This window comes from Chaetodon auriga, chromosome 8, assembly GCF_051107435.1.
Source record: "Chaetodon auriga isolate fChaAug3 chromosome 8, fChaAug3.hap1, whole genome shotgun sequence".
NCBI lineage: Eukaryota > Metazoa > Chordata > Actinopteri > Chaetodontiformes > Chaetodontidae > Chaetodon > Chaetodon auriga.
Window position 1 is genome coordinate 21,559,883 of NC_135081.1, and position 24,478 is coordinate 21,584,360.

The following is a 24,478-nucleotide window of genomic DNA, read 5'->3' on the forward strand; positions in this document are numbered from 1 at the left end:
CATTTCCTCCAGTTCGTCTATTATTATGTTTATTATTGCTGTTGTTATCAAATGTCTGCACTTTAATGTCAAAAATGCAGCAACGTGCCCCATGAAATCTGGTGCGTTGTAATGTAACGCGTCAAACGGAGAACATATTTATTACTCCGGGCTTTGAATTCAGGATTAGGAGCAGAGGAGTCTTAATGAACTGAGAGGGGAAGTGTGAGAGCGTGTCTAAACACATTATCACTTTTCAAACCTCGGTCCCATGCAGCACGGGGCGGTGGGACACTCGACCCCCCCTGGCAGCGGTGTTGTTGGAATTACCTTCACATGACAAATCAAGAGCCTATCTGGGAAAATAATCAGGTCCCCGCAGCTCTCGGCGTGGAAAAAACCCCATTAGAGAACAACACTGTCACTGTTAATTACCGCAATGGCCTTCTGTGCGCTGGCAGAGACTGTAAAACACAACAAACCGACAAAATCAACACTTTCTCCGCTGGTAAACGATTTAGGAAGTCGGTATGGCTCGGCGAGAAGTTTGGCACCTTTTGTTATTAACTTTGTGTAGCTGAGTGATATATGACCCTTAAAATATTAATTTACTGCCCTGCCAGATGTGTTGTTTTGGCACAGTTTTAGCTGCAGTATGTTAAGGTCTGGGTGGATTTTGTTGATTCCAGCCTAATAGACAACATCAGTGGGATGACACGCACTGGACAGCTGACCCAGGGCTGATTACAAGGCAGTGCTGCGTGGCAGATGAAACGGCTGGTAAACTATGACCTGCAGTCATTGAGCAGAGGGCGAAACAATAAACAGCAAGACGTTATATTTTCAAAATAAACACAAAGGTTTATTTCATGTCATTAAAATACACGTAAATATCCGGGAATCAGACAGTCTGCAGGGCTTTACGCACTTCTTTTCTTACACGTGAGAGATCCACTTCACACACATTTTAAGGCATATTTAAATAACAATCTACAGTACCAGAATTTTACTTTTATCCACAAAAAAAAAAAAAACCGCTCTTAAAATTGCATCTACTCCCTGTCCATCATTGAAAAGAATAGAGATATGAATATAAAGATATTGATCATGTAAGAAGTTAAACTGCTGGACACAACATGTCTCCTATACACTGAAAAGTCATTTCTTACTGTTGGAGGTGAACATCGAATTTGTGTAAGATGCATATTTGATGATAATTAGCTTCCAAATTAGGTGTGATGTGGCAAAAATGACGCGTTAAACTGAGATTTAAGGTGAAACTTTCTCCCTTCAGAACGTGAATGTGAGAAGGGCCTTACAGCCTCCATCACCGCGCGCATGAAGGTCAAACATCCAAACTAAGAAACAAAACGCAAAACAGCATATTTGTGTGAAGGTGGACTGAACATTTCCTTCCCTCCTCATCATCACCATTTATCATTAAAAAGATGGAAAGTCATTCGAAAGGATAAAAGTGATTTAGGCTCCTCTGCTGAATACAGATGCACATAGTTCAAATCGTCTGGTTTTCAGGGCTGTTTCACTTGAATTTCTAATTTCAACATGTTAATAGAAACAACGGGTTTATTATGGACGCGGATGGACTTCCTTTTATTTTCAATGAGACAGTGATAGAGCCCACTTTAAAGTACTTCTATCGCAACAACCGCTCCTGTCTGTCAAATCCTTCCTAATCGACCGCCGTCCAATCAAAACGCGCCTTACTTTTTACCAGACTTTTGGGACCAATCACGACCGGCCCTTCTTTTTCCACCTCTCCCGCTGAGGGGAGGGGATATGCCCTTATTTGGCAGTTATGACCGTATATGGAGCGCCGCCAGGGGGGCAGCCGTACGAGGCAGCCTGCCTGTGACACTTTCCCCAAATTGTAGCTTTGACTCTCTCAGAGGAGCGACGCGCGGTCGGAGGGTGAAGCGACACAGTCGAGCGGCGAAGGTTGTTCTGCGCTCTCTCTCTCTGTTTAATCTCTCCTGCACAGACGATTACCGAGGATATTTCGGCTGTCTGCTGGGTAAATAAATATCGCGCACTGACGTCGCTTTCCAAAACCTCATCGCGTCGCGCAAGAACAAGAGGAACGCGGATCGCCGACTCCTCGGGACTGCGCTTTCTGCTGCTTCCAAGAGCTTGCTGGGACTAAATAAACCCTCAACCGAATAACACGAAACGTGGTCAGTACTGAGTCAAGCTTGTCATTCAGGAGACAGAATTGATCTTGAGCGAATCTAAACGCGGTAATGAGCGTGGGATAGACTGGAGCGACTGGCTGAGAGGCGAAATACTGTTGTCTGATATATTCTGTGCATTTGCCCTCTTTCAAAATCTAAAAGGCAAGCAAGAAGTAAGATTCCAGTGTATCCAGTGTATATTTGCCGCCCGCACGCTGACTTATTGGATTGACTTTTCCAAGAGGTTACACTCAGGAGAACAACGTGTTTATGGATTGCTGCGCAGCGAGGAACACCGGGAGTTGTAGGCTACACGCTCATGCATCGATCATGTTGATACCTCGCTGTTGCTGTAAACTTTGATAGATGTTTACAGAGAGAACTCAGTAATATAGAAAAGCCATTTAAATAAATAAGATCAGATAAGCTCAGATTGACCTCTGGAGGAAGTGGGAAGCGCCTTTTCGCCCTCCCTCGTCTGCCAAGACGTCAGGACGGATCTGTATCACTCAGTCTGATTCTCCTTCTGTGATTTAAACAAAGACCAAAGTGTTTGGGGATAGCATGGCAATGGTAGTAAACCAGTGGACAGATAACATTTCGGCAGATCCGGGGTCGCAGCTCCAGATTTGCGGCCAGGAGCCCGGCGGGGCACCGGGGACTCCCAACGGTTCCACCCCGGGGAACGACGCACTTTCCGGGGACAAGATCCCCAACGTGGACTGCATGGTGTGCGGGGACAAGTCCAGTGGGAAGCATTACGGCCAGTTCACCTGCGAGGGATGCAAAAGCTTCTTTAAGCGCTCGGTGAGGCGGAACCTCTCTTACACCTGCCGGGGGAACCGAGACTGTCCCATCGACCAGCACCACCGGAACCAGTGTCAGTACTGCCGGCTGAAGAAGTGCCTCAAAGTGGGCATGAGGAGAGAAGGTAAGGCCAGAGAGCTGTGCTCGGTGGGTGTGTGATGGATGTCAGTGTGAGATTGTGGCATCAGAGACATTTGTTTACCAAACGCATTTCTGTGCGTAAAGTTGTGCGCAGTGTTGCTCATTGTGAAATATCAATACTAACAGGTCATTAAGTGTGGAACTCAGCCGTAAAAGATTTTACAGTTTTAAAACATGTGACTAACTCTTCACATTGGCTCGGACTCTCGTTTCCAATCCTGTTCCGCTTATTTTATTGCTTTTCTACAAACAACAAACTTTTTTTTTTTTTTTTTTTTAAAGCAAGAAAACGTTTAAGAAAATTCTGGACACAGATTTGGTCTGTTTCTTCACCTTGTCAGGTTTTCTCTGGGATATAATACAGTTAAGACTAAACATGACACTCTTGTAGTTTTTGTAATTTGTCATCTCAAATATCAACCTAAAAACGGGCCAGAGATTTTGTGCGTAAAATATGCGTCATGTTTGGGGATGCCTGTTGAGCTAATAGCAGAATACAGTTTATACCTCAGCCACTGATGTTATGGGTAAATAATCAGTCACCACCTGCGCCACCACAATGCTTATTTCACATTCATTTACCAAATCTAAACCATTCACCCTGGTGTGCTGTGAAATCCCTCCTTTGTCCCTCTGTTTTAATTATGCTGTTTGCTCACCGACACCCAGAGCCGCTATAAGAGGATGCCGCTACATTTGTTGTATTGTGTTGGATTAACAACGGGTCAGTTAGTGCCAAAGAGGAGCGCCTCCCTTATTAATTATCATTCAGCAGCGGCATCCCATTCATGGGAGTTGCGATGGCGCATATTTTAAATTGTAAACCAAATGGAGCCAAAAGTTCTTTCTCTGAACATCTGTGTTGGTAGCTTTACGCATGGCTTCCATTTTAGTGGTTTGATTATGCACTTTGGATATATTACTGATCCCCAGCAATCAAATCATCATTCAGAGTTTTTATTCTAAAAAGGCAACGAGATACATTTGTTTTTTGTGTAATATCATTTGGAAATGTAACGCAGGTGATCCACGGACAATAAGCCTCTACATTACTTGTTAGTGCCAAAAAAAAGTGTGTTTCACCTGCTCCAGTTACCCTCAAAAGTCCTTTTATTTCCCTCTCAGAGGACAGAATAGGGTCAACAGCCGCAGCATCTCAGCGAGTCTTGCTCAAGGACACTTCGGCAGGAGATGTTGAAGGACAGTGTCTCCTCAACGACCCCGCCGCCGCCCTTTGTTCTCCGCCTGAGCCAAAATGTAAACACGCAGACGGTGGAAATACCCATCCTCCTCAGAGCCTGAGATGAGATGATCCCTCAAGGGTTCCTGCGAGTGCACAACTGACTGACTGTGTGTGTGTGTGTGTGTGTGCGCGCGTGTGTGTGTGCGCGCACACTGTACACAGTCTTACCTCATGTAAAATATCCGCAAGCCACACCGACTCGGTCGCGCTCCTTTCCGCCTGAATGAACCCGAGGAAATCGCCTGACGCGCAGCAGCGTCTTTACTGCAAAAAATAACCATCTGACTCAGTCTGGTAACGGGACTTAAACGGAACTTACGGAACTTTATGTACTCATGCAGACCAATCCGTAAAAATAGATATTTTATTTATTTATTTTTTATCCTAATCATCTCGTCTCATTGGTCTTATTTCCATAGAGACAAATTAACACTCAGTGAAACACATGAAATGTTGGTTTGCAAAGTAAAAGAGTTATTTCTGTTCCAGCAGCAGATCCTTTAAGACCAGGAAAGAGAAAAGTCCCCAACATTCAGTTCTATCAGTAAATGTTTGGTTAAAAATAGATTTTATTGCAGGGCCCATCTTACAGGCTTGAGGGCTCCATATTGTTTATGAGACGCTGGATGGCTCAAACGCCGTAAAAAAAAGAAGTAGAAGAAGAAGAAGAAAAAAAAAAAAAAGGAATTAGTCTTGCTTTTTAGGTGGTTTAATATTATGATGCTGTAGGCTGTAGACTAGTCTGCACTGCAAAAAAATACAAACTCACCCAGTCTCTTCTTTTTATTAAAATAAAGAAGAAAAATATCAATTTGGCAGAAATTGTTTTTAACTTTCTTTCAGTTCAATCCCTGATTCCAGAAATGTTCCTAATATTCTTGATAAGTCCAGATAGTGTCAGAGGACTGAGGGAAGTTCTTGAAAGAAAGAGTTGAAAAGAGTGTAAATTATGAAAGAAAATAAGACTTTAAACTCCAGATGACTTCTCTTTTTTTGCAGTGCAGGCTTATAGTTGTGTGCAAAGGCTTAAATGTGCAGCAGGTCAACTTACATTGGCTGAGCTCATCTGTTGGTGCATTTGAGGTCAGCAGGATTAAACGGTGTCCTTAAATCCTCTTTGTCGGCTGACTTCTGTTTATCAGATCATTTGTCTACTTAGGACAATTTTTGTGAAGACACGTGACAACTTGAAAAAGTAAAGAATTAAAAACCAGAATTAATTATTATAAATAGTCTTAAATGAGCAGCTGAGAAAATAGTAATCATAATTATTACATATTCACTATTTAAATTAAGTAAACTGCAGATGTTCAGCTGTCTGCATTCAGCTATTTAATCATAACTCCCATTGATTTTAGGGGGTTGAAATCACAACAAATAAAACATGTGAATATTAGTCTGAACATAAATATTCATGAATATCTGAGACAAATGCTGCCATCATTATTTTATTGGGACATCTACAGTAAATTAAACACTGCTGCATCCTTGAATGCAAAGATTGGGGGTGTCAGCCGAAAAGCGGCAGGACTGTTAAAGCACACAGCCGCTCGTCCTCCCCTGAGGTCATACATAAGTCATGCTTCACGCTACATTATACAACAGGTTCACCTGAGGTTGTCGAGGGGGCACATTTTCTCAGTTATGATCCAGGTGAAATATGCATTTGATATTTCCATTTCCAACAATATTCGCAAAGTTACTGAAAAGACACTGTCAAAATAAAACGGAAGATCTGGATGAGGCACAGGTGAAAGTGCAGTTTGTTGAGCTGAAAGAGTTTGGCATGCCTTCAATTATTTAGAAGCCTTTTTACTTACTTTGAAAAGTACTCTATGGTTGCACACAGGTCACAATGTACCTCACATCTCCACGACGTCTGAGAGAAAGAGTGTGATGGAACATGTTGTCATGATGATTATTTGTGCATGTTGACTGGTGGTTTCTTCCCAGATTAAGTCCAAAGCCGTCCCTGCTGGTAATTAAGTGTGCTTCGTCCACCGTTTCCTCATACAGGAAATCAGCAAGAGAAAGTTTTGTTTCAGTTATAAAAAATTACACCATCGTTTAATATCACTAACACGGCTGCGTGACTTTTCTGCTTAGACTGAATTAATATTTAGCTTCCTGAGGAGACTCGCTGAAAGTTTCATGAGTGGGCCGCGTCACATTTAGAACTTCTTCACTTTGAAGTCTTTCTCTCTCTCTCTCTTTTTTTTTTTTTTATCCCAAAGGGGACGTTTGACCTCTTTCGGCACACTGCTGCGTTGAACATAATATCATTTGTTGGAGACTTTTATCGCGAGCACCTTTCAGCACCATGACAGCAAACATTCCTGTGCTGGCCTCAGTCGGAGTCAAACCCCTGAAACCTTGGCGGGGTTAGTGTCATTGTCTCGCCACGCAGCTACACAGAACCTCGGCTTGTTTCTCTGTCAGCGTAGTTTCTGGACTGAATAGGAAGCGGAGAGGCAGAGAGAATCAGCCTGACAGCTCCTTTGAACTGGAGTGAATGTTTTAATTTTGAAACAGCCCACAAGGACGAGCTGCCGACTTCACCGAGGACCGAAAAACACGTGTGTGGTAGTTTACTGTGCCTGCACACACATGTCATCCTGTCTGTTGTTCTTGAAAATGCACCTGTGCAGCTCCGAGCACCCTGAAACACACGCAGATGGCAGAGTTCGTAGTGTAGTGATAGTAAATAGTCTCAGCATCCATTTGGAGCGCAGGGATCAGTTAATGCCCACATTCAACACGCGTAGTGGGAAGGCTGCTGACCCATATTGCTCCCTGACAAACGACCAACAGCAGCGGAAAATATAGGTCAACCAAAACTAAAACATTAATAACACACAGGCTCAAGTCAAAGTCCAAATGTGTGAACCGGCCGGGGCCTCTCCAGTGAGTAAATACCCCACTGGTGCACTAAAGTCTAACAGACAGCATGTATTGACTAATCCACCCTCCACAGTGGGCTTGTAACAGCGGGCAGTTTAACACCAAAACACTGCAGTCTGGCCTGCTTTGGCTCTGCAAACCTTCACTTATCCTACTCATTTAGCTATTGACAAATTCAAATACTTAACCCCTGTTACCACACTCGTAGGCTAAGTCGTTATCACACGGCTCTCAGAGGAAAATGGCTCCCACTGACATATTGTTCAGCTCTGGCCAGCTTCCATTAAAGCACTCCAAGGCTAACTTTAATATTGAATAAAGGCATGTGAGTGATGCTGGTTTTTAATGCTTTTGGACACATCAAGGTGAGGAGGCTTCAGGTTGCGATATAACAAGGTTATGCATTTTTCTGCACGGCCCGCAGTATCACTGGTGTGACAAAGGGAAACGTGCAGTAATGTGACCTTCTCAGGCGTGATCAGTCAATCACTCCTGCCCGCCGACTGCTCCGGACCGCTGGTGACTTAAGTAGCCCAACCTGTTATTGCGTGACTCGGGTCACTTGTAATAACACACACAGCATTTGTCAGTCACCGTCATTTAACATTTAACCCCCCAGCTGGGCTTCTCCTTCAGCCTGCCACACATTAGCTCTCTTATATAGCACTGTGGGGAATCTGAGCACATTTATATTTTAGGCATCAAGCTGATGATCTTATCTGTGTTCTCTGAGTGGAAGTGTAGTAGTTACGACTGTAGTGAATGAAAAAGAAGCCTCGACAGCTGCAGCAGACTCTTCTTATCGGTCCTCATCTGGAATCAACAGTTCTATGAGACATTTTAATAAATATGGGATCTTGCCCAGTCATGTGTTCCACTTCTAATATGATGGAGGTTCCTCTCTGACCATTATTATATTATTAAAGAGCCATTTCACCCAAATTCTGCCATAAAAAAACATATTTCCTCACTTAGCCCCTTGTGGTTTCTGGCCATGTTTTTGAGTTCTGTGCCAAGTACGACAGAAAGCCTGGCTACGTAACGCTAAGATTAAATGTCAAAGTTTGTGTTTTTGGTGGGAAATTCTTTTTTTTTCTTTTCTTTTTTCAAATCATTCTTTCAGCTGGTCTTGTCAGGTGGAAAAGCCTCTGAAATAAACTTACTAAAATCAATTCACCTCCACTGTACTGGTGTGGAAGCAGAAAGCGAATGATACACGAATCCATTAATATATGCATGGCTACATACACTAGAGATAAGTGGGAATATATCTTTTGGGTGAACTGGCCCTTTAAATGTATCCTCTGTCTTACTGGGGAAAATATTTGATAAAGTCAAGATGGCTGCAGCACAAAAACTGGTTTAGCACCAGCTTTCAAAACCTGATAATTGAAATCGTCATCCCTGTTTTCACTGTTTAATGAAGCTGAAAAATGACAAATAGCAAACACACATATGCCCAGCGTGACGCATAAATGATATGAACTCAGTCCTCCCGTGACCCCCCGTGTGGTAAATAAAGAGGGGGAGGTGTCTAAGTGTAAATAAGGTTACCGTGAATCAGGGTCGCTGAGGACGGGGTGCGTTGGGTTTACTAATTAATGCAGGAACTGCCTCGTCAAAGTCTCAGAGAGAGGGAGAGACTGAGGCGACGGCATCCACACAGCAAAGCAACCAAACTTCCTCACGCAAAGCTCCTCTGCCCTCCCTGTGTCTGTCTCTCTCTGTCTGTGTCACCGCACTGCCTCCGGTTTCCCTGCACTCTCACTCTGCTGTGCCTCTCACGGCGGCTGCATACCTCTGCTCTTTCATGTCCGACACCCAACTGGAGAGTCGGGCCTCCTTCGGATGTGCGCAGATGGCTGCTTGTCAATAATTCCTCAGTAGACGTGAAGGCAGGGTGTCCGCGTGGCTTTGCTCTGTTTATCTGTTTTTTAAAATGGCTTGTTGCTCATTAGTGCGGGTGCAGCAACTAGCAATTTCTGCAGCTTTAATGCAGCTTTTATCATGTGCACCTTCTGTACCGTTAAACATGCATTTAATATTACAATTTCAGTGCTTTCTCAAGAGATCACTTTTCTATCAGCAACTGCTACCAACACGTTGCAACAGCAGCTTTAAACCTCCAGCAGCTGATATTTTTTGACCACTTGGGGGCAGCGAGAACAGCAGTGAACCACGGTCGTACAGAAACTGAGGGTTATCAGAGCTCATGCTGTTGTTGCCCTGCTTTAAACACATCGCTGACATCTCCTAAAATGATTGCTATGGCAAACTTGTTAGCAAACACTTTATCCACGTCCATCCTTTGCTTCCCTCTCGCTCCTAATGGAATTATCTGGCTCTTTAGTTGTTGAATGCTCTGCTATGTTCACCAGCTAGTGGCTAACTCTGCGTGGGGCTGAGCAGATAGAGCACGGTGGGTTTTCAGAGCTCTCTGGAAGGCAGTGAATCAAAACAGTAAAGTCTACTGACTGGAAAACCAAAACAGTGAGCTGAGAAACGCTAAAGGGTTGCAAAAATGTTGATTATAGCAGCTTTAATGTGTTGGAAGCTGGTGTGTGGCTGCTTTTTGATTTTGTTGTTTTTTTTTTTTTTCTGGCAGCACAAAATGTTTTTGGACATTAAACGGAGGAAGAACTTGGTGTATCATGAGAGCCTGCTGTTGCACAATAGCACACAAAGGGACAAATACTGTGGACTCAAACAGGCTGTAGATCTCACAGTTACGGCTCGTATGTGGTTTTTGTAGTGTAGCTTAGTAACAGTCCGATGACCCACAGAGCAGTGTTAGCTCATATATGAGCATTTTAGAGTAAAAACACGGCGGCAGCAGGGCCAAAATGAAACCACGAGAGCTGGATCACCCCCGTGGCCATTTGCATATGCTTGCAGTGACACACACATATACCCATACACACTGAAGCATGTAAATTTATGCCTCTTTTTTACCTTCCAGATGTTTTTCCAGCAAATAAAACAGCTGTTTTCAGCTTCACAACCATGTGTTTTCATATTTTCAGCGCCCTCTCTCACACACACACAGCAGTGACAAAATGTGACATGGAGATGCATTCAGGTTCAAGTCGGGTAACATGTTTGTTTTTCGTTCGCCAGTGGAAGCTTTAGAAATGGAAAAGCTACTTATTAAACGCAACTGTTAGACTGAGCCAAATCTATAATGCGTCTGTGTTGCCCTGGCACCGTGACCTTTTAGTCCAAATGTTGATAGGCCTTAATTGTATTTAGCTGCTGTAATTCCACTAACAGTCTGACCCAGAGGCTAATCCAGGGCAGCCAGGCAGCGAACTGTGCACTCTGCCAGCTGCCATTTGCTGAAGTGGCATTTTGAGAGTCGCAGCTGAAATGTCCCATGGTACCTCTGTTTGCGTGCACTTTTCCTCCTCTCCCTCGTTCTCATGCCCTCATTTTACGCCCTACCTACACGGGATGCTGTTTTGTTTGGGGTTTTAGGGATTTGGAGGTCTTTTTTGTGCTTTTTCTGCCCTAAATTTGATATGATTTGACTAGAAGAATAACTGCATTGTTAATTTGTCTAGTTTTTATTGTCAGGTGATAAACTCAGTCATTAACTGAGGCTAAGCACCAATTAAAAAGCAGGAAACAGCTTATGGCAGACACCCAAATTGAACTCTATGCTCCCATCCCCCCCTTTATTCTCTATCTCTCTGCGTCTGACCCTGGTTTCCCTTTTTCTGTCCTCAGGCATCTGTTTCTCTCTAATGTCATTTCTGTCTCTCTCGCTCTCTTGCTGCCCTCCTCTACGTCAAGATACGACATCTCTCTGTCTCTACACTTGTCTGTCTTTCTCTCTATTCCTTTGGACCTTTCCATAATGGCCCCTCGCTCCCTTTTCCTCCTCTCTCTCTCTCTCTCTCTCCGTCTCGTCAGCCAGCTGTAGGCGAGGAAAAACAGAGAGTGATGTGTCTCCGTCAGAAGTGCTCAAGTGCTCTGCCTCTCAGCCACGAGTGACCCCCCCACAATGAGGCTTTTGAAAAGTCAAGTGGATCAAGCAGATTCGCCGCCATCTGCAGGATTAACCGCTAATCGACGTGAGAGCAAATTAATAGCTGTGAATTCACATATCAGAGACATGAAAAGCGGCTGAGTTCCAACAGGCCCAATATTTTGAGCGACGTTGAATTTTGGTGAATTTTTAATGAATTCTGCGTGAAAGGCGGGGATGATGTGGTTAATAACTTTTTCAATGAGGAGTCCAAAAGAAGTGGAAACCAGGTTGTTCACCCCTGTAGCACTGAATTTTTTTCTTTTTTTCTTTTTTTTTTAAGATGAAGCACATTAACAAGCCAGGGCAGAGTGACAGTTTTAGGTTATGGAAGTACTCTGACTTAGATATGGACAGTCAGGGAAGAGTCTTTGGAGACTGTCCTCCCAAAGAAAATGACAGAATCAGTCCTTTCAGCATGTGCCCCAAAACGACATGTGCTCAAGATCAAGTGACAAAGCGCTCTTGCGGGAGCAGAAATTGTGACTGTTGTCCGTCGTGAGCAAAGTAGGACGTTTGGTGACGTTATTATAGAGCCACAAAATCTGCGTAGGGAGGAGGTCGGTTAGTCCAACAAAACAGCAGATTTAAACACCGACAGTCGACGTGTCTTTTAACCATGACCACAATCGGTCGGTGACCTTAACCACCAGTTTATCAACTTAACCACGACAACAAAGTCTTCTAACTGTGACTAATTATATATTTAAACCCAAACCGCAATGTTTTCCCCAACCCTAACCAAGATGTTTCTTTGCCTAGAGTCAACCAATCCTTAACCACAGTGGTGCCTGATCATAAAACAGAGTTAAACAGTAGTTTGTGATTTTAAGATGCTGTGTATGTAAAACATAAATAAAAACAGAATGCAGCCATTTGCAAACGTTCACAAAGCGTTGACCCTCGCTCCATCCTCGCCTGTGAACGACTGAGCCTTTCCAGGATGCCCCTTTCAGACCCAATCATGATACTATCACCTGTTACCAATGAACCTGTTCACCTGTGGAATGATCCAAGCAGGTGAGCGTTCCACATCTTTCCCAGTCTTTAGTTGCTCCTGTCCCAATGTGTTTGAAACCTATTGCTGCATCAATTTCAGAATAAGCAGATATTTACAAACATCAATCAAGTTGATGAGGTCAAACATTAAGTATATTTTTGGAATTAGGGCTGTATATTGTTCTAAATGGCAGTGACAAACTTTAATCTGGAGAGCTTGTTTAGTCTCTCACAAACCTGCATCACTGCCTCAGCAGCCTTTCACTTCACACTCGAAGCAGATGAAAACATGTTTGACCAGGTAAACTTTGTGGAAACTGCAGCGCCCAGCAGTGGGACTGCTTTCACCCCCGCTGCTCAAAGCGGTGTTTTATTTTCTCTGGGTTTGTGAAATCCAGCAGAGACAGACACGTGTGGCTAATCTGACAGCCGTCCTTTGCAAAGCCAGACAAGAGTTGCTGTAGTGCGAGTGACGAGGAATGTCCCATTGTGCAACGTCTTTGTGACATGCAACACCTCTTCATAGCTTAGCGGAGCGAGACCGCGCTGTTTGCCAAAGGAGACCGCATTCTTTTCCGGGAACACGGGTTGACACAAGTTTGCAGGGAAAACTAGTAGTCTGAGGTCAACACCTTTTGTGCAGAGGTATTTTTTCTGCTCAGAGGACAGACGAGAATTAAAGGCATTTTTATAACGCTCTTGAGTGATTTGACCTCTCGTCTTTCAGACGTGTCACACTGCGTTCGATTGACACAGCTGCTGTGTGTGAGGCGACAGGTGATGCACAGTTGAAAAGCATTTTCCAAACCCCCTCCTTCTCCATTTTCTTTCACCCCTCTCTCCACCTCCCGCCTCCACCTGTCCCTTTATGTAAACCCCCGCTCTCTATCTGACGCCTCATCTCAGGCTATATGCAAACGTATTGAACTCCGCACCTTTTCTCCCTTCCTCCCTTCCTCTTGCCCTCAATCTCCCGTCTCTCAACTTATCACCTCTCACACTCTCCCTCTCCACCTTATCTTGCCATTTCACCCTTTTACCTCATTTTTTCCCTCTCACGTGGCCCCCCCCCTTTGCATTCTCATTGCCTCTCTCTCTCTGTGTAACAGTAGATGGAGTTATTAGTCAGACAGTGGGGATGACTGAACAGGTGTTTTCCAAATGGGCCTTTGAGCACTGGCTGCATCATCATCCCTCCTCAGGGGGGTTGGGCATTTGTGTGTGTGTGTGTGTGTGTGTGTGTGTGTGTGTGTGTGTGCGTGTGTGTGTGTCTGAGTGTGTGTGAGCACTTGGCCTCTGTGTGCCCTTTTCGCCTCAGGCTGAGCCATTTGCCAGGAGAGGGAGGGGGGAGATGTTACCGTATGTGTTCATGTGTGGTGCATGCATGTACGTGTGCATGCATGCCGGTGCAGAACATACGTAGGTGTGAAGAAGTGTTATATCTTTACCAGCTGCTGCTTGTCATTACTCATTGATGCACAACAGCAGTGCAGAGTGGCCTTGGCCCGGCCACTTTCCACAGCTCCACCGAAAAGACGAGCGCTGACATATTTAAGAGTCGGAGAAATGTTCCAGTCTCCACACTTTTCACCCCCTTTGACCCCGTTCTGCAGCCCCCCCACCCAACACATTTGACATGCCCAATTTCACTCTTTCTTTTCTGTCTTCATCTCCTCTCTCCCTTCTGTTTCTCCTGCAGGCTTTTAAGTTTCCCTTCAGTTTGCATGCAGGCCATGCACAGGCCGTTTGGATGTAGACCAGGGTTAGATGTGTCCTGTGCTGTTAAAGCAGGCTGGACCGAGATGAAGACTTATGCAAAGAGAAAAAAAATGTTGCTTAAAAGTTCAGACTTCTGCTGCTGAATTCTCATCCTCATCTGTTTTGTTCTCCGTCAGCTGTACAACGAGGACGTACATCAAACTCCCAGAGCAGCCCAGGACAGTACCTGACCAACGGCACCGACCCGTACAACAGCCAGCCCTACCTGTCCGGCTTCATCTCTCTGTTGCTGCGTGCAGAGCCCTACCCCACATCTCGCTATGGGGCCCAGTGCATGCAGGGAAACAACCTGATGGGCATTGAGAACATCTGCGAGCTGGCGGCCAGGCTGCTCTTCAGCGCTGTTGAGTGGGCCAAGAACATCCCTTTCTTCCCTGACCTGCAGCTCATGGACCAGGTGAGTCGGCCACTTTGATGCCTGACTGCAATGGACATTCAAACGTCCAACAAGCAACTTTAAAGGAATAGTGTGACATTTTAGGAAATACACTTCTGTGTTTTCTTGGTGAGAGTTAGGTCAAGAGCCAGTTAGCTTAGCTTAGCATGAAGCAGGGGGAAACAGTTAGCCTGGATCTCTACAAAGGTAACAATAACATAGAAAAAGCTCATTAGTTGACATGCATGAAAACTGAAGTGTAAAAATTATATTAGGGGTCGTCTGACAGATTTTTTCTTGGGTGACACAGTGACTTCCTGGAGTTCTGTCGCTGCTTCCCCATGTTTCCAGTCTTTGTGCTAAGCTAAGCTAATTACCTGCTGCCTGTAGCTTTGTGTTTAAAGAGATCATCTAACTCTCTGCGATGGTAAATTTCAAAAAATGTTGAATTTTTCCTTGAATAAAGCATGCAAAGAGAATACACTGAGGGAGGATTGGCTTTTGGTCTCCAAATATAGAAAGTTATCATCAAGATGTTAAAAAAATCTGTCCACATATACAATATATAATATACCAAAATCTACCAACACAACATTTGGAACATGTTAACTTTCTTGCATCACATTTTTCAGTTCCTGTCAACTTTTATAGAAAACGTAAAGCCAGTCAAAAGGGTTTGATGCCACAAACATAACTCAATTCTACTGTTCCACCTAATCCAAACCAAAAGAAAAGCTGTAATCCAATGAACGACCGCCCTTTCATCATTTTTCACATGACATCTCGCCCTCTGCTTACACTTTGAAAAAAGAATTGAGCCTGTACGTAATTGAAAATGGACTCCTTTTCTTTTAAAACAGAATCTGTTCTGCTCACTGAATGCAGAAACAGGCACTCATGACATTCAATATGTATAGAGGTGACATCAATCCTGCATGTGTAGATTTATACCAGCTGTAAAATCTTGGCACGGAGTAATCGTCTGACCTATAAATATTCACATGCACCTTGGGCAGACATAGTCATCGCAAATATGTCGAGCTATAGCTGCACCGTGTCATTAATATATCATTAACGTCATGTCAGCATGTGGAATATATCCGTCCTTTCTCTCGCTTTAGTATTGAACCAGTAGTTCTGTGTTTTCTATAAACCTACTTTTGGCGTCTTTTATGCTTATTTTCGACCTGCTCCCGAAAGACTGTGTCTTGTAACGAATCATTAAATCATTTTGCAGCTCTGGAGCACTTTGTAGCTTCTTTATTTGCTTTTGAATTTGACTCTGTGTATATATAAGTGCTGATTAGCCAACTGTCTTAAAGAAAACAAGCAATGCTAATTGGCACTGAACTCATTATGACGCCGTTTAGCTGTGAATTGTTAGTTAAGATCACCTCATATTAAAAGCATATTTCTTCCTGTCATAACACAGCATGCAACATCCCCTTGTAATCTTTCTGACCTTTAAAACTAACAATAAACACTTCATCACATTGATTCATCCTTCCAATCAGCTTTAGACAGGCGCTCTCTGTGAACTTTATTCCATGTGCCTGCTTTGTGTGTGCTTCCTGCTTCCTTCAGTGAATGAATGTATCACTTGTTGGGGTGAATCTGTGCATGAATGACCCTCCTGTCCGATGTGTTTACTGATAATGCGACCAGATTCTGACCATCTCTAATGCCGGTTTGGATTATTGGATGTTCAAAACGTCTCACGTCACACTTACAATGAATGTGTATTTGTGTGGTTGAATTAGAATTTGGCTCATAATGCAAGAACAGTTTTGCAGTTTTGGAGTGTAATTCACAAGATTTTAATCTGATTTTATGTTTTTAAATATTCTGCTGACAGACGAGCAGGAGTGCAAATAATTTCCTTCCTGTAACAAGCACTCTATACCAACTCTATCCTAGGTGGCGCTGTTGCGCATGTCATGGAGCGAGCTCTTCGTCCTCAACGCCGCCCAGTGCTCCATGCCGCTCCATGTGGCCCCTCTGTTGGCAGCAGCGGGCCTGCACGCGTCGCCCATGTCAGCAGAGCGCGTGGTGGCCTTCATGGACCACATCCGCGTCTTCCAGGAGCAGGTGGAGAAGCTGAAGGCGCTGCAGGTCGACACGGCTGAATATTCCTGCCTCAAGTCCATCGTGCTCTTCACTTCCGGTGAGTTTGAACGTGTCATATAAACAGCAGAAAGATCATGGATCTGTCAACCAAAAGAGATCAAAATCAGTTGTTGAGGCTCAGCTGAGAGACGAATGTTTAAGATTCAGGAAGAAGTCTTTCACTCGATTTTTTTTCCTTCTACACAAACTCAGACTCATGGAGGATTATAGGAAGATCCTTGTCAACAAAAACATCACCTTTCCCCTGTGAGTGACTTTACTATTGCTCAGGCCAAAAGGGAGGAATTAGCAGGCGAGTGTGCTGACTTCCGTTGGCACAGGAACATTTTCTTAATTGGTTTATCCTTGCCAGCGAGGACACTTGATCACAGGCCATCAAAGCACAGATAAACAGCTTAACCTGAGTTAGAGAAACGACTAATAGGTGGGTCAGTCTGTGCATCTAAACATAGCTGTGGAAAACTCTCGCAGGTAGTAAAATTACTTATTTATCAGAGCGAGTAGAACCATTGAATTGAATGATAAATAAAAGATACAGATAAATATTTATTTGAAATACAGAAATATAGAAATTAAGGGAAGTTCGTATCGTACCGTCCCCATGTTATGTGGAGGTGTTGCTGCTGCAAGGAGAGCGTTTATTACAAGCTTAAAAAAAGATTTCGGGTCAAAGCTAATTGATAAAAGAACAACTAACTTAGATTCAGTGCTGTTAGATGCCCAGTGTTTTAACAGAAACTCCTTGGAGACCTGCACCTGATGGCAATTTAAACATGATGGTCTCAAGTTTGATCTGGATGCCGTTAAATTAACATAAAAGCCGCAGCAGCACAAGGTGAAACATGCACAAGAAGAAATGAAATGCATGTCATGGTCTGCCAAGAGGTCCTGCAAGCAGTCGTGTTTGTCTGCTATGAGAGGAGCGAACCACTGTATGACACACAGACCAACAGAGATCCAAATCAAATGATTTGAAAAATGATTTAACTGTTGAATAAGAAGTTACTCATGTGGTCTAAGTGCCAAGAAATACTTCTTCTCTCTGCTGTGTTGCAATCCAGCTTGAGCCCACAGACACCAGATTTCAACTGTATTTAACCCTCAACCTTTTCACCTCCACCGAGCCTGCCCGAGACGTGACCTCTAATGCTGCAGCAGATATTGTCTCATTGGCTCCATATGTAAATGCTGCTGCTTCAGTCCTCCCACCAGTCAGTCATGGTCTCTGCCCTCCATGAATTTGACTGTAATTTGATCGCTGTCTCATACTGTAAAAGCCCATTAATGACCTCATGAGTAGCTGCTTGTGCCTCACTTTAAGCCTTTACCTTTCCATTTATCTCAGTGCTCCTTCGCTTGGTTGTATTTAGATGATTTTTTTTTTCATGTAGTACATTGACTGATGATACAGTGAGTGAATCACTTCTTCATTTTAGGAATGGGCAGCTAATCAAATTTTGTTTTGAGTCACAATTTTGGCTTGTTATGATTATGACTTTTCAGTTTGCAATGATGCTCTCATCGTCTTATAAATCCAGCACACTCCTCAGCCAGGCTGTGGCATGTTTAGTTCAGCTTACTGTGGTCAAGGGAAGCGTTGCTTGTGAAAACCTTGTCAAGCCACCAACTGCTTGGATTTTTATCTGCGTCTATCTGTGCTGTGACGGTATTTGGAGCAGTGAAATAGACACGAGAGTTGCATTTCAGCGGTCTTCTCTCTCGTTTTATACACCGAACAAAAACTACATTTAACTCACATCACGCATTGAATTAAATTCATTAAAAATTAAAGTCTTTACATTCAGAAGATTACATTATTATTATATGTCATCATGAAAAGACATTTCGTTTTGTTTTTCAGTTGAATTGCATGTAAAGTTCAAGGAAATGAGCTGTTCTAAAGTTTGTTTAAAAGGTCAATAAGTGCATGTTGTTTCCAAAGTCCGCAGTTTGCAGTACACTTAAAAAAACATAGTTTAAATAGAGACAGGTCCATTATTTATACAGATACGATTAGAGATTATCTAAACCCATGAATTCATACGTTTACTGTGTTTTAACAAATAGGAAGCCAGCAGCCATGAAGTGCTAAAACTGCTTCTTTATGACATTTAGTTAACGTGCCTATGATCTTATGTTTTTGCTGATGGTGGTAACGTCTTCCTTGAATTAAAACTCTCTCAGCTCAGTAGATTCTAGTCAGTGGGATTTCGACAATGAAAATTCCTTTGTGCTCACATAGATTGTCTTTTTATGGTCATTTGCATGTAAAGCTCTTTAAAGGAGAAGAGCACTTGAGCCTGACACCCTGACCGTGTTGCACTCCCCACTGAGCTGCAGATGAGATTAAATCAAAATAGAATGGTTTTACATCTTGAGGAAACCCATGAGAAGATCATTGTTTTGATAGTGCTTATATACAAACCCCGTTGAGGTTTATCCCAACAGTCACTGGGCTCCAGTGCCAGCCAAAATACTGTCACATCTGGGATATTTCACTGAGAGATCATGCTTTGTGACCCAGGGGGAAACGGATGGTGAAGAAGCCAACACTGAGATGTCTCTGGTGCATGGTTTTTTTTAGTGCATTTTCCCTCTTTTCTCCCTTGCATTGCTTGTCAGATTCACTCTGCATGTACTTCGCATCTCTCCTTCATATATGTGGGTGGCTGTGGATCCACCTCTGCCTTCTCTTCCCTGCTTTCTTCAGCCATCTCTCCCTCATGATCCCATCTATTATTGAAACCAGTCATCCACCCCTCCTCCCTACGCTCCCCAGACCCAACCCCAAGCCCAGCCCAGGCCCCGGGACCCCTGCCCCCACAACGGGAGTTGAATTATGTATGCTGGGATCCAGTGAGACGGAGGATTCGCCACAGCCCCAACCATGACCTACATAACCCCTGTAGCCCTGAGCATCCCATGTGACTTCCCTGAGTGCGGGCAGATGTACCCACATGTACACACACAAAAAACTGCACATCTTGCGAAAAGAAGACAATACAGTTAGAGAAACGTAATGCAGAAACTTGACTTTAATGGAGACAGACATGCACACACTAGACAGACCCGTTCATAAACCTGACTCTTGCAGACCTGGTAGGGTGAGCTAACAAGCTCAGACAAACACCAATCGTCTCTCACCTCCCTCTGAGTCCCCTCCCTCTGCTCCCCCTGTGAAGCCCAGTCCCATCAAGCCGCATCAGAGAACGGGCATCTCAGTCCTGCCACCCTGATCCCTCACCCCCACTGACCCGGTGTGTGCCCAAGGATCAGACAAAAGAACACGGCGCTTGGCGTGGAAGGGCGCCCACAGAGCTGTCGCTTCGGCACGCGAAGTGGTTTCAGTCACATAGACAGCTTTGCTAATCCCAAACAGGCAGTGACTGCCTTGTCACGCAGGACCCAAAATGGCGCTCAACAGAAAAGCAGTCCATCCGCCCCCCAAGTGGAGGGAAATACAGCCGAAGCGGGAACAATTATTCACTCAGAGTGATGAGAATAGTGGCCGCTGGGAGTGTGGAGCGGTTGACACACTCAATTAAAATAAGAGGTAAATTACATTTTTTTGTTGTTGTGCAGAACTGATGCCCAGCAGGGCAGGGTTTACACAGGGAACAGATCAAAGTGTGAGATGACAAAGGGGACCTGCAATGCAAGGTGACAGGTTAAAACGTACGGGCTGGCGGTTTTAGCCTAAAAGAACGTGCTGGAGAAGAAATTGCCCTCATCGAAAACCTGTCTTCCAAATGAGGGTTCATGCAGCGGGCAGAGTCAGAGAGCGCTACCCCTGAGTGTACGGTCTGCGGCGGAGCACAATAAAATGCGCCTTTGTTTTGAGTTCACACATCTCTGACCTCCTTTGCTAAATCCCCCGTGCTCTCCCCTGAACACAGAGGGTGTGAAAAGTATCGCGCGCAGCGTCACACACTCTCTCTCGGCCGTGAGAGACTGTTGCCAAGGCGGGGGCCGGCGGGAGGGGAGGTGTGAGGAGGCGGGAGGCAGAACATGACCTCCAGCTGCGGGGAGAGGGAGCGCTGTAGTGTGCTGTGAACACAGACCACAGGGGTGTATCAGATATGTATCTCTGCAGTGACAACCTCGATTTCCCCAAGTTTCAGCAAGATTTCTCGGGCTGGAGGAACGTGAAGGGAAAGATAAACCCTGTCAGCTCTTCATTACATTTTATTGCTCCTCTGTGTCGTCTTTCTCATTTATCTCCTTCAATCAGCTAGATGAGATTTAAAGCTCATGTGCAGTATCAGGTCAAGACTTCACATTGTGGCAACGACTCTGAGCATCTGGATTTTTAGGTACAATTTCAATCTGATCACAGGTCAGAGGGAACAAATACAAACAGAAGACATGACAGTTTGTCATTGGTCCCATGTCTACAGTTGATTGATTTTTTTTTTTTTTTTTACCCTCTCTTGCCAAGTGTGACGACATCTTTTATGCGCTCAGCATCCTTCAGTTGTTGATGTTGCAGATCCCAAATCAGCCTCTTTTCACAGTCACATATATTATGAAAGACTACAAGTTAGGACTTCTCTAACTTACATTTTCACTGCAGCTTTGCGAGTTGTCATCCTGTGTCCCGGTGCTGATTGTTCTTATCCTTTGTTACATTTCAGAAATTTTTGAGTATTTTTACACCCAAATTCCTCTCTTCACCTGTAAAACATAAGGCAGGCAGCTACATGCATGTGTCCAAATGTGATTTGTGGTGACAAGCGAACTTTAAAAGATTAGTGTTTGCTCATATTTTGTAGATTCTGTTTACGTCCTTGCAGGTTCCTTTCAGACTGAACAATAAGGATTCTGTTTGATTCACTGATAAACTATAAATCCTTTATATTCTCTTCCCTCCCTCTAGATGCTATGGGGCTGTCAGATGTTGCCCATGTGGAGAGCATCCAGGAGAAGTCCCAGTGCGCCCTGGAGGAGTATGTAAGGAACCAGTACCCCAGCCAGCCGAACCGCTTCGGACGTCTCCTCCTCCGTCTGCCCTCCCTGCGCATCGTCTCCTCTCCGGTCATCGAGCAGCTGTTTTTCGTTCGCCTGGTGGGCAAGACGCCCATCGAGACACTGCTTCGCGACATGCTGCTGTCGGGCTCCAGCTACAACTGGCCCTACATGCCCGCCGTGCAGCGCGAGCGGCCCATCTCCCTCCACTACAACGAGAACGGGCCCTGAGGTGGACGAGGCCGACGAAGGAGAAGCTGCAAGACAAATTCGGGCTGAATGTCCATCCGACTACTCGTCCATCCATCCATCCATCCTTCCTTCCTTCCCTTCATTCTCACCATTCCGCCTGAAAACCCGTACTGACAATATCACCTGTTACCGCCCCGGTTACCCAAGCCAGCCAATCATTCACCGTGGCCGTCTCAGAGCGTTGGTGGCCCGCTGCAGTCCCTCAGCCGATGGTTCGGTCTACATTTGAGATGTGGCACGAGTTGGACAGGTTGGTGGAACGGGTTATTGCGCAGTTCACCAGCAGGTCTGTTGGACTCCAGATGTCAGTCTCAAACCCCACGAAAACGGGGGCAGCAAAGGCCAACATTTGCTTTATTGTTGGTGCTATGCCTACACTTCCACAGGCTGTGTACACGCATCCCAGTATGGCGAATACTGAACAAGGGCTTTGCCAATGGGACTCTACAACCAAGAGTACAAGGCCCGTTGTATATTTACCAATTTTTGAAAAGAAAGCCAGAAGCCATTAAAAAAAAAAGACAAATGCCAAAATGTCTTGGACTTTTGCAGAGGACGTGTTTTAATGTGTGTGTTTGTATTAGCACTGTTTATATGGAGAGAAAACTCATGATTGTGTCCATATGTACAGTATATTGTTGATTCATAGGCATCTATAGCATATTAGGGTTCAATGGGAAAAAGCTCAGGTTCAACGGGTGGGCAGACAGACAGACACGCCAATATCAGTACAAGAGCAAAAAGACAAACCCAGCAAAATCTACACTTATCAGCAGCCTGTGCCAAAGCTGAAAACTGCATATTGTTTGGATATCTTTGTGGTAGTGTTGGTGATGAAAATTTAATGTTTGGTTTGTCTATAATTTGACTATATACTTGTTTTGGGGTCTCAGGGGGAGAAAAGGAGTTTGTAAAAAAAAATAAAGAAAATAAAAAGCTTAGGCACTTGCATTGTAAACTAGTCAGAACCTACACTTATTCACTCCTGTACAATCACAGCACTGGCAGATTCTCGCTACCCGTATGCCATTTGATCAATCGACCTTTTTTTTTACTTATTCAAAATACCCGTTAAGGATCCTTCCATGTTGTTTTCGCAGGAGTGACGCAACTCATCCTCGTCGTTGTTTTATAGTCATGATTGTCAATTTTGGACCGGGGGAGGGGGGGGATGCATTTTACAAAACTAGCTGTACTTGCCTTAGAACAAAGATTTTGTCACTGAGCATTTATCTTATGACTGTGCCATAATCTCTCGTTACCTGTTATAACAGGTATTATGTCCCGTCAGGAGAGGAAACGAACTCACACGATGGAAAAATGATTCACGTTCACGTAAAGACGTAGAAAAGTGACGCAGCATACAGAGATTTTTACATTTCTGCTTTAACACCATCAGCACTTTCATTTTTTAGACCTCATGCGAGTTCTTTTCCACTTCCTGATGATGTTATCATGTAGGGAAAACCCCCTTGACTCATGTCATTTGAGCTTATCGTACCGATACCGTAGAGACAAGTATCACTAACCTCTGAAAACCTCAGTCTATGTTACAATATTATCCCAGTTGGACTTATGACTGTGACTTAGCTTAGGACTATTTTAAGTTGTTTTTTTTTTTTTTCTTCCCCTTGGTGGAAGCAAGTTTGTTTGGACAACCTGTCTCACATTTCCAACATGGCATCTCGGTATCAACATCAAGTATTGGTATTGGAAAAGCCATGTGGGACCTTAGAAAGCTGCCTGTTGATAAATGAATCCACAGAAAGTTCCTCTGAGTTTGTTTTTATCCCCTCTACTTTTGTTTGGAAATATGGATTATCCATTAATTTGAAATAAAGTTCTGTTGTTCACAGAAAGTTTTCTGCTGTCTTTTCACTGACATATAATTAGAACTCAAAACAGCTCAGAAACATGTTCAAAGCAGCAAAGTGAGTACTTTAGTTCGGTTATTGGCGTCACTCTGCCACAGCTCAGCCTGCAGAGCATGTACCGTGTATTAAGGCTGAGTCCTTCCTGCAGCGGTCTGGGTTCGATCCTGACCCGGGGTCTCTGCTGCAGGTCATCCCCTCTTTCACCGCTGCCCGTCCTGTCTCTCTCCAGCTGTCACTGTTGAAATGATAAAGTAGCTGAAAAAAAAGTCATCTTTAAAAAGAAAAAGAAAGATTGGTTAAACTTGAAGCATCATCTTTTGTACCGATGATTCAAACGTGGAAGTTCTCCAGCTGTGAGTCATGTAACATTGTCTTCGGGGGAGTGAATGGGACTTTTATCCCACTTCCCACCTCTGTCAGACCCTCATAAACTCCACACCTCTAGTTTGTAACAGGCTCTCTGTTGTGAATTTGTCTTTTCTTGCTGAGGCAACCCTAAAGACATCAAAGTTATTTCTCAGACATTAGAAAGCTCCCCAGAGCCACTGAAACCACATCATACAGCTGTTTTCACTGGTTGAGTACTCTCATGATGAGTGAACTGAACAGTACAAAGTCTGCGGAGTGATGGCTTTTGATAGGCTCAGACAGTGTTTTACTATTCAGTTTTTTGTGTGTCATTTTCGCTTTTATTGGACAGTTGACAGTACAGGCTGAGAAGAAATGAGAGGACAGAAAGACGGAATAAGGGTCTCTGGTCTGAACTGAATCTTGGAGATGCAGTCATATGTTATATTTAAGCTTCCAGTTCTACTTGTG

General features: G+C 44.1%; 1 protein-coding gene across 1 annotated transcript; it reads left to right on the forward strand.

The window, feature by feature from the left end:
• Positions 1-1,867: 1,867 nt before the first annotated feature.
• On the forward strand, positions 1,868-22,697 carry nr2f5 (nuclear receptor subfamily 2, group F, member 5). The gene is made up of 4 exons (XM_076738164.1): positions 1,868-3,099; positions 14,182-14,462; positions 16,359-16,605; positions 21,445-22,697. Exons 1-4 carry the CDS (start codon positions 2,733-2,735, stop codon positions 21,762-21,764), a joined length of 1,215 nt encoding a protein of 404 aa, XP_076594279.1. The 5' UTR covers positions 1,868-2,732; the 3' UTR covers positions 21,765-22,697.
• The last annotated feature ends 1,781 nt before the right edge of the window (positions 22,698-24,478 follow it).

Coding starts and splice junctions, on each gene's coding strand:
- nr2f5 (XM_076738164.1), top strand. CDS start 2,733: ATGGCAATGGTAGTAAACCAGTGGACAGATAACATTTCGGCAGATCCG. Junction 14,463..16,358: donor ACCTGCAGCTCATGGACCAG/GTGAGTCGGCCA, acceptor ACTCTATCCTAG/GTGGCGCTGTTGCGCATGTC. Junction 16,606..21,444: donor CATCGTGCTCTTCACTTCCG/GTGAGTTTGAAC, acceptor CCCTCCCTCTAG/ATGCTATGGGGCTGTCAGAT.